This window comes from Eurypyga helias, unplaced genomic scaffold, assembly GCF_000690775.1.
Source record: "Eurypyga helias isolate BGI_N326 unplaced genomic scaffold, ASM69077v1 scaffold5015, whole genome shotgun sequence".
Classification (NCBI taxonomy): Eukaryota; Metazoa; Chordata; class Aves; order Eurypygiformes; family Eurypygidae; genus Eurypyga; species Eurypyga helias.
In genome coordinates, this window is record NW_010251928.1 from 1 (window position 1) to 14,416 (window position 14,416).

Sequence of the window (14,416 nt, forward strand, 5' to 3'; positions counted from 1 at the left end):
CCTTCCAACCCAAACCATTGTGTGAATCTATGATTTGATGAGATGCAAAAAAGTAGTGAGATTCAATTTAGGTAATTATTCTGTTCCAAGGTGATAGTTTGTTGACAATTCCCATATTTCAGTAGAAAACACCTTTATGGCAATATAGTGAATATTATTAAAAGCTAAATGTGTCTTTGATGTGAATTCATTTGGGACTTTCACTGTAGTGGGATTTCATGTTAATTGATTTCACTGTGGGCATACACCTTATCAATTTTTCCTTCATGTCTTGAAAGCAGCAGCTTGCTTTTTAGTTGAAATACGTTAAGATTAGAAACAAGGGGTTGTTATGAGTAAGATTAAAAAAAAAAAAAAGAACCTCAGTGATCATTAATCTATGTTTTTGAAAGAATGATTTGGGGTCTGAGACAGTGCTAGCTGTAATCTGTGGAAATGACTCATTTGACTATGTACCAGGACCAGTAAGATATTTACGATATTCAGAAATTAATTTCTCTTTGCTTCAGCTTTATCACTGGAAGCTATGACAGAACATGCAAAGTATGGGATACTGCATCAGGAGAAAAGCTACGCACACTGGAGGGACACAGAAATGTTGTCTATGCAATAGCTTTCAATAATCCTTACAGGTACAGGTATTTTCTCTGAGGCGTATCATAACTGCTTATCATGTTATTTTGCAGATACAGAAATATTACTCAAACTTTGGTGTAAAATAGACTTTGTCAAATTGAAAGTGTTCAGGTCCTGAATTTGTGAAGTTCAGCTATGGCTATTCACTGGGGGATGACACTGCATATTATTTGTATAAGACAAATTCAGGCATGTTTTCTGCTGTAATTTTTTAAAATTAAAATTAGAAATTGAAAGCATAGATTTCAGTAGGCATTCAGTGTTCTGAAAAATACACGTGGGTCAGTTTACTGTGTTGGAAGACAGATTTATTTCAATCATATCTACATGATCAGGTTGTGTTCTGAATGTTAATTTCTTGCATGACATGCCTGCAGGTAACTGTGTATGACGTGAGACACAAGTACTTAGACAGCTTGTGTTGCTTCAGTTAAGGAGAAAGAATATTTCTGTCACAACAGCAGTGGGTTTCTCCATTTGATGTTACACATTCATTATTGTTTAGGACATGCTTAGAAGTGTCAGAGCTGTGGAGTAACTTTTATAAAATCCACAGGGTGCCGCTGTATGAATGCCAAATAGGGATCTGTGCTGCTTTTGTTTTCTGTAATAGCCGTTGGCCCTAGGTTAGAATTGCCACCTGTTAGCTGAAGGGAATTATGTGTTAGCTCCTGACGTTTCATTGTCATTTGCTTCCTGAGGAAGCTGTGGTGTATAAGTAAACCATTTTGGTCCTCTGCAAGATACGAGAAATTAATTCCTATTTTTATATTAAATCACATTACTTCTTTCACTGACATATGTCCTATTTATCAGTTAAGCAATACACAGTTAACATCAGGAAATAAATGTTCAAGACTTGTTCTTACGCTACTTGGAGTAACTTCATTTCCTTGAGTTACTTTTAAAATAAAAGGTCAGGAGAACCCCCTTTTTTTCCCTGCTACTTTTTAGGTTTCGATACAGTGTCCCTTGCTAGCTTTTCTGGGTACCTCACTTCAGTCTTGCTCTAACTGCAGTAGGTCAAATCGCTTCCACTGACTTCAGCGGGAGTGGATTTCGACCTCTGACATTTGGGTACACTGCTTATAAAAAGAGTATATAACTGCTGATAAACAGATGCTGTGCAATGAAATGACATAACTTTTAAGTACATCTGGAAGTACTGCAGATAGCCTCATCCCTAATGTAGGTTAATCAGTCAGGAACACTTCTGTGCTAATAGACAGTCATGGTGACTGTTTTAGAAACTAATTGTGTCTGCCGATCTTTTCCCTTAATGTAACTTCTGTTAGTGAAATCCTGCTCCAGAATATTGCAGTGAGGCAGAATGCACCAATGTGCATGCAAGCTTTGCCACTGGGTATTGTTTCTGTGAGTTCTTCTATCTTTGAAGTCAGAAGTTCTTTTTCTAAATAACACTGTCAGGATTTTTTTTTTTTTGCATTTAGTGACAAGATTGCCACTGGATCTTTTGATAAAACCTGCAGACTGTGGAGTACGGAAACAGGAAAATGCTATCATACTTTCATGCACCAAAGTGCATGCAAGCTTTGCCACTGGGTATTGTTTCTGTGAGTTCTTCTATCTTTGAAGTCAGAAGTTCTTTTTCTAAATAACACTGTCAGGATTTTTTTTTTTTTGCATTTAGTGACAAGATTGCCACTGGATCTTTTGATAAAACCTGCAGACTGTGGAGTACGGAAACAGGAAAATGCTATCATACTTTCAGAGGACATAGTGCAGAAATAGTGAGTACTGATGGATGCTCCTTACTCCTTCATGCTTCCACACACTATCATTGCTGGCTGTGGCTTCCAGGTCCCTGTGTTGATTGAAAAGGGCATTGAAAGTACATTGAAAAGGGCAACTATTCTGCTGCATCTATTTACACATTCAGACTTTGTGAACATCTCTCCACTGGAAAAAAAAAATCAGAATTTTTAATTTATTGCACATATTTATTTCTTGATTTTTTTAGATATTCCTTTTTTTTCTAGATACAACAGGCAATACAAGGTATTTACAGAACTAGACACACAAGAACATCATTGCTTGTATTGCTGTCTTTCACACTGAGATCTGTAGTTCATGTACAGGACCAGTTGGAGCCATAAAAGAATGAATTTCTGAAATTTTAAGTGGGTTAACTGAGAATATGTGGGATGCTGAAATGTCAAAGACACATGAAAAGAAAACAGTTTAAGCCTAAAACTGGTTGGTTTAATTTTCATTGCACTAGGAGCCCTGTTAGCAATAGCAAATATCTTGATGCACAGCATTTCAATTTAAAATATCAGGGCAAATCCACTGAAACTCTTAATTTCAATTAAGACTATATTTTTAAACAAAAATAGCTATGCAATCATTATTCAATAAAGCATTTCAGGAAATTGTTTCTGGAAACAATTGAAATTTAAATCGTAGATTGTGAGGCCTATAACCAGTGTGAAAAAATGGTGGTTTACCTGAGTGGAAGGTGAGGTTGGTTTCGGTGGGTTTTTGATTCTCTGGATATTTTGAAATGGTTGTCCCTTACCATGGGGAACACGTTTGTTATTGAGACAGGCTGTAGCGACTTTGTTTCCACAAATCAGTTAGCTCAGTATTTAAAGGCTTCTCAATTTGTTCTGAATTTTGTAGGGGTTAGATTAGACCCAAAATGTTAAGAGTTGTGCTAGCAAGTATTTAGGAGAAGATAATAGCCAGCAGAAAATGATACGTTTCTCTGAATGAGACCTGTTTCTGAAAGAAGGTCATTATTGCATACAATACATTACTGGCAAGGGCGTTTCCATAGTTATTCAGTATTAAAAAAAAGAGAAATGGACATAGTGAAAACGGTCTGGTGACATGAACTACTGGTTTTCTTTTTACGTGGTACTTCCTGTTCTTTATTAGCAGAACAATCATATTCAATAATTATGAAGAATGGGAAGATGACTCTGTGGTTTCTTAATGTGAAAAATGAATGAAGGAAGTTGTTGAACTTTTGTTCTTGCTTTTTCATAAATAAGTATGATGTTGTGGGGATGCCCTTGGCAGATGGCCTAGGTAATGACACCTGTTAAGAGTGTGAGCACAAAGTCTGTTTGTGCGTACACAAAACTGTCTGGAGGGCCTTTGCCTGAAACGGACCAAATTAAAGAGGAAGCCTACCAAATCCAGTTAGGAAGGACTGTCAGGCAGTTGGATTGAACAGTAACTGGGGAATCTCAAAGAGAATTTTGAAATAAGAAGTAGAAAAGCCTATAAAGAAGTATAAAAGAATCAAGGCAATTTATAACAGGGTGGGAGAGGTATTAGTCTGGAAGCAGCAGTTGTTGAAACCTGCTCTGGTGCCTCCAGAAGTCACCCTGAGGGTCACAATCTCTGCCTAGACCAGACAGCACAGCCCTCCTTTCAGAGACACCATGAGGAGTCTGCATCCAGCCAGTGGATTCTCAGTACGGGGTTCAAGAAAAAGGCCCCCTCTCCCCCCCGGTGAGAGGTGCATATGTGAGTTTGGATGCCTCCTCTCTGGGCATGATCAGCAGATTGTAGGTAGTGCCATGGCCTCAACGACAGCTGGAGCTCTTGTCTCCTGGCGCTGGTGTGGGCAAATAGGGGAACTTGTAACCCACTCCTCCTGTAAGAGGGCCTGAGGGTGCTGGCGAGAGTGTGAAAGTGTGTGTGTGTGTGATTAAAACTTGGGCAGGTTTAGAAATTTGTAGCTGTTTTTCGCGATTGGTTAAGTTTATCTATTGTGTTACAGATACTGATACAGAACATATAGTTCTCTGCCAGTTAACTATGCACTATTGATATATTAACAAACTGCTTCAGTCTTTATTTTGATTAAAACTTTGTGAACTAAATAATTTCTCCCTGTGATGAAGCACCTAAATAGCGAATTTGCATCCAAGCTCAGAAAACACAGGAAATCTTTCAGGAAGCCTTTGTAATGCATTGCCATTGCAAAGCCGCCAGCTAGTCCGTTTGATCTGACTAGTCATCCAGAGCTACGTGATAAGGATTTGTTGATCATCTAGTGAACTGTTGGAAGAACCCTGCAATTTTTCTGTAGGCCATAAAATATTGTCAGACTTCTGCCTTGTTTAAAAATATTAATCCTGACCCATTGTTTTTTAAGAAAATATATTAAAATACTCTCCCACTTCTTTAACCCAATGTTTCTTGCTACAGGTATGTTTATCATTTAATCCTCAGAGCACATTGGTGGCAACTGGAAGTATGGATACCACTGCCAAATTATGGGATATAGAAAAAGGAGAAGAAATAGTCACTTTAAGTGTATGTTTGGCTTCCTAATGTTTTTAAAGGTTCCTTTCTTTATTAGTTTTCTGACTGAGATATGTGACAGTAGAACTTGCAGAGTTACTGGTGGGTCCCAGAGTTCCTGCAGTTACAAAACGAATTAAGAAAACTTGAAGGGAATGATAATGCTATGGTATTTTACAACAAGTCCTATTTGTCAAAAGACAGATTTTCTCAGTTCAGGGACATTACTGCTAGAGATCAGAATGCCTTCCATCCCTCATTAAATCATGTTACTATACTGTAATTTATGACCTACTCTGCATTAACATAAAGCCACTCTGAGAACATTAATGTCAGACACTACATCTGTACGGATCTTCTTCCTGTAAATCGGCAGTGGACAGCCTTCCAATTACCTCTAGATTGTGATGTCTGTTTGTGTGGCTTGCTGAGGCTCCACAGGTTCAGACTGGTCTGGGCTGTTTGAATACATTTCTCTCGCATAAATTCTAAATAACAGGTAGTGCATAAACTTTCTTTGGTATATGTGGCCTAGAGAGTGGGCAAGACGTTTTCTCCTCCTTGAATTTCTCTTCCTCAGTGGCCTGAGCAGAGCAAAGAACGGTGGAACGTGTGAACCTTTAGCTTATGAGTATGCTTACATTCATTTTTACAGCAACACCAATGACAAGCTGTACTGTAGTTTACTGTAAATGAATCATCTGATTTCAGTATACACTGGTGAGCAAATGTGATTCCGTTTAAGTCAAAAAAGGAAAATATGCACTGATGACACCACTGGGCAATTGAAATCTTTAAGCAATGTGCCTGATTTTTTGCAGTATTGACTATTCCACAGTCCAGTAGATCTTTTTGTCAGAATTGTGATATACTGGACAAGACTGTAAATAATATATTTCAGGTTTATAGAAGGATGATGCTTTTGAAAAGCTGCATACTCAACTATGTTAGTGGAAAAGACATAATTTGCATTCTCATACTCGTTTTTTTAAATCCTCTCAGGGGCACTCAGCGGAAATTATTGCATTGTCTTTCAACACCACTGGAGACAGGATTATCACTGGCTCCTTTGACCATACAGTAGCAGTGTGGGATGTTGGCACTGGCAGGTACTAAAGTACTAATAAATATATAATTTTACATTACATCTTTTAATGACAAATGAAAGAGACAATGTTGAGCTACAAATTGCACACCTAGCATTTTTGCTTCATGTGGAGTATGCGTTCTTTCATCTTATCATATTACTCCCTTCTGTTTCTTGTTCTAAATTTCCATCATGCTAGCACTGGGGAGACAGACTGAATGAACAGATTCTGTGTTCGTTGCTGATGAATTCTCCAAACAGGAAAATATTTTATCAGCATGGAAACTCATGGTTTAGAAGGTGTCTAGAATTTCTGGATGGAATAGTCTGTTATAATAGAAAGAAAGTATGTGTCATGTCATAGAAAATAAGTCTGGTCACATTGCCTTAAAAAACCATAGAGAGTCTGTTTTCATTTTCACAGTTCTTTACATCAGTATAAATTTATAAAGAGGAGTCCCTCTGACTTCAGAGAACAAAATGTCCTGACTATTGTGCCAACAAATGATAATGTAGTAGCTGAATATGAATTTCTTTTATTGTCCTGACAAATCCACTTGGTTTTTCAACTGGAAACTGAGTGGAAGTAGAATAATAAAATGATTGCTCTGATTAATGACAAAATAATATACAAAGAAAATGATTCCATTACATTTTCAGAGGTCATGTCTTTTTTTTGGGGGGGGGAAGAGCAAGGGCAATATCTCTGAAATTTATAGGTAAAAGGAAAATGTACTTATAGTGGTATCTTAGGGTAACAAAAAATGTGCGTAGCTTCAAAATCAGAGTAATCATGTGATTTAAAAAATAAGATATACATAGTACATCATTTATGTTTTGAGCGTATTTAACACCAGCAGTTTAAAGTTTGGCATGTAAACACTTAGGAGGCAAACATTCATGAAATCGGAACTTTGGATTCAACATAATTCAGCCTGATGTTCCTACAAACGTTTTTGTTGAAAACAGCTTCTTCCAGCTTCTTGTCTGAACGTGCAGCGAAGTCAACGTCTTGGGATTTTCACGCTGCATTCTTTTTTTCTAAGAAATGAATGTGGACTTCACATCAGGGTCAAGACCAGGAAGTGAGATATGAAGGAGAAAATTCTCATTTGAGCACTGACAGCTCTGGTATTAACTAGAGAGCAATATAATTGCCAGGGTCAGCATTCAGCCTTTTAGATGGCAGTTGGGCCTGTACGCATTTAGTCAGAAAGGTTGTGAGCAAATCATACTCTTCTGTGTATAGGTTCAGGTAGATATGCAAAAATCTTGTAGGTGAGGCTGTGTGTGCCTGTCTTTCCCCATATGACATACCTGAGCAACACTGCTTTCCAAACTGGAGTGTGAACTGCAAGTTTCTTTCAGTTTTGCTGGCTGACTCTGATGAGTGCCTGTCTTCCTCAGTTTTATTCAGGGTAGGTATCCAGAATTGTCCTGAGGGAAGTTGATATAGGAACAAGAAATTTCAGGAAGGTTCAAGATTTTTTTCATAAAATATTAAAATTAAAAAAAAACCCAACAACAAAGGAGGGAGGGTGTGTGGGAACATGCTGTTGTACTACAGGTCTGTGATTCATCCGTAAGTTCTTCATGGCAGATACAGTCAGCTACAGTTCAGTTGCAGGGGTCTTCCGAGCTTCATTTGACAAATCAACAGCCTGTAGCTGGAGTCAGGAGTGCTGGACCCAGGACGCTGAGAGACAGGCAGTTTCTTCATATTTGCAATTATGGTGCAAATATCAGAGCATCCATATATTAAATTTCACTGGAAAATGAAGGCTAAAGAGTTATTAACGTGACTGAAGCTGATTTTTCTAAAAATTTGTTTAGAAACAATTTAAATGGAAAACTTCTATGGCACTTCACAAGCCTGTTTTCTTTCTAATTGTGTATCTGATAGTGTTTTCTGCGAGACATTCTACTCAGTGCTATTTATTCTGCTTATTGATCTGATATTTACACTGACTCTTGAAGCCTGGACTGCCTTTTTGAAATTTGGAAATTATAGATTTTAAATTAGAATTGCATTATTAGGTATTTTGGCAGCAGTTGTGATGGCCACATAATATGTGCACAAAATCAAAAATTTTTCCACTGGCTTCTTCTCTGCTTGTTGATTTTTGTTTTTACTGTAAAACCATCTACACAATTACAACACTGCAGACCTCACATTGTTAGAAAGAAAAGAGTAATTCTGTTGAAACGACATGAGTATAATCAAGTTTTTGTTATCATAAACAAATAGAAAATTCAGTTGCTCAGGCGATTTGTTTTGCTGTTCATTTAGCACATACATTAATGTAGCTACCATTACATATCTGATGCAATGAATAAAAACATTTCAGACACTTAAACTCATTTAGTTATTTTTCTAGTCATTAGTTTCTCCATTAGTTAAAGCAGTTTTCTATTAATGACATGATGATATTAGCATTGTGATAATAATTTACTCATCTAATATGTATATATATCTCAATTAATCTTTTGTGGGTTTCATTGCCTTACAGGCCATTAATTCATAGGAAGCAATAATGGCTAATTGTATGCTCTCTATTAAGCTAAAGCTGAAGGATCTAATGGAAGTAGTATTGCCAGTCCTGTGCAGTAAGAAGTTTAGGATTAATGAGGATTAGGAATCATATTTCAGTTTGGCTGTCATTTGCCTGCTACTTGGGAACATACATTAAGTACCTGATTAAGTTCCATTTGATCTTCAGTGGATTATATAAAAGGTTTAGATTGTATGGAGTTTTAAAGATGTGCTGTTTACAGTTTGCTTAAGTAGAATAATTGGAGAGTAATGTGGAAAATCTTGCTGTGTGTGCTTTGTATGAGGATGAATACAAGAAATCTGTCTCTGTCGCTGGAAACTCATCACATTTCACTGGGAATGCAATCACTGAAATACTTTTGAAAGAGAGAAGGAAGGACTTTTCCATTTTATTCCTCAATGCCTCTCTGTCTCCAAGGAAAAAAAAAAAAAGGAATTGATGTAGTACTAGAATCCTAAATGAGCTGTACCACTCCATTTAATTGGTTTAATGGATAAAATGATGAAGACTTGACACCTTAACTATACCCTTTTATAAACTTACTTATAATTTATATGTGTATATCAAAATACACAGTAAAAATGTAAATTCTCTTTTTTTTGTAGGATGTTACATACTTTAATAGGTCACCGAGGAGAGATTAGCAGTGCTCAGTTCAACTGGGACTGTTCTCTCATTGTCACTGGATCAATGGACAAAACGTGCATGGTAAGAAAGTTGCATGTGCCCTGAATAAAACTACTTGATGTATAAAAATCTATCTTTTATAAATGGAAGAGCATTATTTTAAATTAGTACATGGAAATCATTACAGAATTTACAACTAAATGTAAAACCTATAAGTTTATTCAAGTTCAGTTAAATAACAATATATATTTTAAGAGTAATTTAATCAATACACTGAAATAAAACATATATAGGACTTAATTAAACTGATTAATCAGTGACTCTTTATTGATTTCTATCAAGGTTTCATGTTAACATATTGCCACACATCAGAAAGGGCCTATATATGTTGCTTTATGGATCAATGAGATATCCATCAAGTACAGTAGTCAAAATAAGCAAAGAAAACATTCTTATTTATCTGTGCAGCTCTGGAATGCTATGACTGGGACACATATAGCAACTCTATCAGGTCACAGCGATGAAATATTGGATGTCTGCTTTGATTATGCTGGCCAGCGTATTGCAACTGCCTCTGCTGATGGTAAGCGAAGGGGACCGCTGTAAGAATCACAGTTTCGGTTTGAATGTGGCTTGGTCAAAGAGGAGTATCATGACTCAAAACTATAGACCAAGCAATGTTTGTTGCGTTACAGAAAGTTTGACCTTGAACTTATGAAGGTTTCCCAGGTGAAAATTTTCTTATTTTTCCACATTTTGATCAGCTCAACATGTCTTTCCCCTTTAACTTCAAACTTGCAGGAATATATTTCACTTGCAGCTGGAAATACATTTTAAATGTTTAAGTAAGTAGCTTTTCAGTGTAGTTTGATTTGGATGGCTCAAACTTAGGCTTAAATGAAAAAGGTAGTTGGAATCTTAATGGTGGATTTGCTACTAGGCTTTCCAAATGCACAGCAAGAGAATTCACAGTAAAGAGGTACCCAAAGAAGCAATTTAGTTTTGTTGTTGGTAGGCAGCAGTTTGGCATATTTACTATTTTTTTAGGAGTCTTAAACCGTGTTAAGATTGTCTTCTGTTTCTTTGGAAATCAGACCTGAGGATGAAGCCTTCTGACCTTATTTTAAAATATTCTTATTAAAATGCATGCTTAAGCATAACAATCACGAACAGCTCCTGATCTCCTTCAACAGGATCAGCAAGAGTCTATAATGCAGAAACAAAAAAGTGCATTGCAAAGCTAGAAGGGCATGGAGGTGAAATTTCAAAGGTAAGGTGTTTGTGGTTTGCACATCTCCTTATTTGATTGTGTGTGACATCCAACCCGACAGTTATCCCATGACACAGGAATCCTGTTAAAGAGTGTGGTGTTAAAATCAGTAATATTCAAGATTGAGAGGTCTGGCCAAGAAATAATCTTTACTAAAAGAACATTCCTTTGAGCTAAAAGCTATCGGCCAATGGTTGTTTCCAACTCTCCACTTCTGAGCTAAGATAATACTGGGTGTGCTACTCCTAAAGGCTCCACCAAGAGCTCCCTCTTCATATTGTCATGTTACTTGCTACTTGACTCAGAACTGTAGCAGTTAGTAAGTTACTTCAGATCCTTCCCAGGGATGGGCAGCTGGCTTAGTTAACACTGAAATGATTGTTTTTCCTTACCTCTATCCTTTTTCTGAAACATTCTGTAGGTTGGATCTCTGCAGTCGCTTGGCAGAGAACAGGGGAGCAGAGAGGGAGATGCTGTCTGAATGTTCTCTCACTATGATCATAGCTAATGGAGCTTCTGTCTGGCCTATCCTAAACTGTACTTGTGTTATGACACCATTGGAGTCCCTAGATTCTCTGACAGAATCAGCACAATTTTTTTAGTCCTTGATGACACCTTAAGGCTATTGCCTCTGGGGCCTTTAGCATCACCCTTATGCCTTTCTTCTACCACATCTGCTCTTCCTTATGCTTTTTCATTTCTCTGCCCACCCGACTTATGGATGTGACCAGAAAACACATTTCTGTGGCAAAATACTGAAGAATGTTATTTTCAAAAGTGCATAAGGCACTTGGGAGTATAAAGCCTGTTTCAAAAATCACTTGGTCATGAGGAGTGTGCTCATGTACTTTGCTGGAAGTCTTGTCTGGCTCAATTTTAAACGCCAAAGTTCATTTCCGAATACATTTAGTTACTTCTAAGATTGTAGACATTTTTTCAAACTTTGTTATTTAATGCTTGCAGCTTTTCATTGTTCTTTCAAATGGATAGTTTTCACTAGCTTCCAGGCGAGTATGCTGTGTCTCTGCTGCTTATGTTTGATATATCTTGTAATTGAAATGTTAATATTTTGAAACTAGGATGGTTCTTAGTGAACAAAACACACGAGATCCCATCGCATTGACTTGGCTATTATAATCACTCTGCAGACAGAATATTAAGTTTGGAAGGGCTAGTCCTTCCTCACTTAACATACTCAGTGCCATATCTCGCGCGCAGTGTAGATGCACTGAGGAATGCAGTCTGAATAGGTGCTGAAATTTAGGTGGGTTAGAGACAGCTTTCATCAGGATTCTTACTGCTGGCATGATTTCTTTGCTGGAAGTGAGAATCTGCTCGTCCGGGAACATGTTGAAAAGTCAGTCTAATTCTGCAGATGTTCTGTGTAGCTGGAATCACTTGGGAAGGTTATTACTCAGAAATTGAATTTCTGGAGTACAGGCAATTTGCAATTAAACAATTTTGCATTATAGAATAAACCTGGTATTGTCCAGTTAGTGCTATAAAAATGTATCTGATTATCTGGAAATGCGTGCAGTTTTGGCAATGAATGTTTGACAGATATGAAGACATAACTTCAAAATGAGTTGCTTTCAGTGGAAGTTTTACTATTACAGAGACATATGTTATTTAAAGTAGAACTCTATAAAATATGTATAAGTTTTGCATTGGATTAACGTTGACATTTAAATAAAGTTGTAGAGCAATTGTGATTTCTGGGGATAATATTCTGAAGACTTGATCCTACAATAAGGTCATTGTACGTAGACCTTTGTACATGCACGAGTTTTCAGCCACAGAAGTTTGCCAAGGTGACTCTAGTGGAATGCTACATTGAATTTTAGCTAAAAAACTGAATGCAAGAGTTGCTCATTGCTGTTGTCTCTTTTTAATCACTAGCTATGCTTCTTTTTCTAGGCGTATTGGCTCGCTAAGCAATATAACTATTTTCTATATTTTTCTGAAGGTATGTTTCAACCCTAAAGGCAATCGCATACTAACAGCCAGCTCTGATAAAACAGCTCGGCTCTGGGATGCTGCTACTGGACACTGCCTTCAGATACTAGAGGGTCACACGGATGAGATATTCTCCTGTGCCTTCAATTACAAAGGCGATATAATCATTACAGGTAAAAAACATATTCCAGTTTTTTCTTTTTTTTGAGAGATATTTTAGATCTTCCTATGGTAAAAAAAAAAAATTGGGGTCTGAAAAGTGTTCTGCGATCATATCCCAAATACATGTACCAGCAGTGATTTAAAATATAGTGAAGAAAAGCATGAAACTCGCTTTGGAACTGAGGCTTAAAAGTATACAGCCCATGGGTGTACCCTGCCATGCCTATGGTCAGGGACTGGCCCCAAACCAGGGACAAAGCTGTTGTCTCACAACACACTGCAGTGAGGGAGGGCTGGATGGGCAAAATGAAAAGCTTTTTAAATGGGAGCACACCCCTTTTGGCGCTGTGTGCTGTTCAGGTTTTGTTCACTTGGCATGAAAAAGTCATGGGAGTGGGAATTGTGAACAGGAGTATTTGTGATCTCTTCGATCTTTTGACTCAGCTACTGAAATAATGGGGTGCTAGATCTTAGCTAGAAATATTGCAGTAGGTCCTGATGTGTTTTCCAAGTCATGGGCAGAAAAGTATTTCTCTGGTTCTTTGGCATTCCAGGTAGATTGTCGATGTTAACAAAAATGGATAAGTTGTTCCATACGGCTAAATGATTGCCTCCTACTGTGTTTTTATTACTAGGGAGCAAGGATAACACCTGTAGAATATGGCAGTGACTGAAGATAAGGGAAGATCCAGTTTGGTATATGCCCATTTCATGAGTTTCATAGTCAATAAATTCTGTCGTTCAGATATGTTTTACCCTCTTTGTTCATGCTTCTGCTTTCCTGAAGTAGAGATGTTACTTAGATTTTGATAGGTTTGACTTTGCTGGTGTCTGGTAGGAATCGTAGAATCCCAGAACAGTAGAAGTTGGAAGGGACTGCTGGAGATCACCTAGTACAACAGCCCTGCTCAAAGCACGGTCAGCTAAGCAGGCTGCCCAGGCCATGTCTGGCCAGTTTCAAATATCTCCAAGGATGGGGACTTCACAGTTTTACTGGCCAGTCTGCTGAGTGTTTGATCACTTTCACAGTAAAAATAAGAGTTGTGGGGTTTTCCTTTATGTTTAAATGAAAGGGATTTTTGTATTTCAGTTTGTGCACATTGGCTCTTCACTAGATACTGCCAGGAGGAGTCTGGCTCTGTTTCTCAGTTACCTGAACGAAATCATCATTAGTGGGAATGAATCCAGTCAGATGGCCCCATTTCTTTGCGTGTCACTTTTTCCTTGTAACCCTTTTAATAAAAAATAGTATTGTGGTACTCTCAAGTGTGAAAGACGTGTTGTTACGTACCTGCCCTGAGTACTTTTGTGATTTTTTTTTCTGTTGTTGTTTAATAAAGTTTTGAGTTAAAATGTCAGTTTCTCTACTTGTAACAGAATGTCCCACTTGAGATTTCTGGGGAAAACCAGCAACCATTTGTGACCTGTGTTGCTATTAACTATTGCATGCATGCTCTAGTTAAACTCCCTCTCACACTTGCCTGTGTCTTTCCATTCATTCCATTCCTTCCTGCTCAGCCCTCATTCTTCTATTTTCACCTGAGGTAAAAAAATTACTTTGGGTGGTGACTCCAACTGAATCCTGGCCTAAAAAAGATCACAGCCAGCATGAAGGGACTCTACACACCAAAGATTTGGAGCCAAGGATCACAACAAAGTGAGAAGTAGATGAGGAACTCCTGCAGGTGACTCACCACCTGCGGTGCACTCTAACCCAGGTTTACCTCTGGCCAGTAATGACCAACAGGCTTGACCTTCCTATCACAGTACCTGAAACTGCAGTTGCTCTTTGCAGGGGAGTGGCAAAGGAGCAGCATCAACGAGTCTCCTCCAGCAGCCTTG

At 37.8% G+C, this 14,416-nt stretch overlaps 1 protein-coding gene across 1 annotated transcript; it reads left to right on the forward strand.

Moving 5' to 3' along the window:
* Positions 1-509: 509 nt before the first annotated feature.
* Positions 510-13,244, forward strand: DAW1 (dynein assembly factor with WDR repeat domains 1; the record flags this gene model as incomplete). The annotated part of the gene is made up of 9 exons (XM_010152166.1): positions 510-632; positions 2,288-2,387; positions 4,822-4,929; positions 5,920-6,026; positions 9,165-9,267; positions 9,655-9,769; positions 10,380-10,456; positions 12,423-12,585; positions 13,210-13,244. Coding segments are annotated over 9 exons (931 nt in total), but the record flags the coding sequence as incomplete, so codon positions are not given.
* Between the last annotated feature and the right edge of the window lie 1,172 nt (positions 13,245-14,416).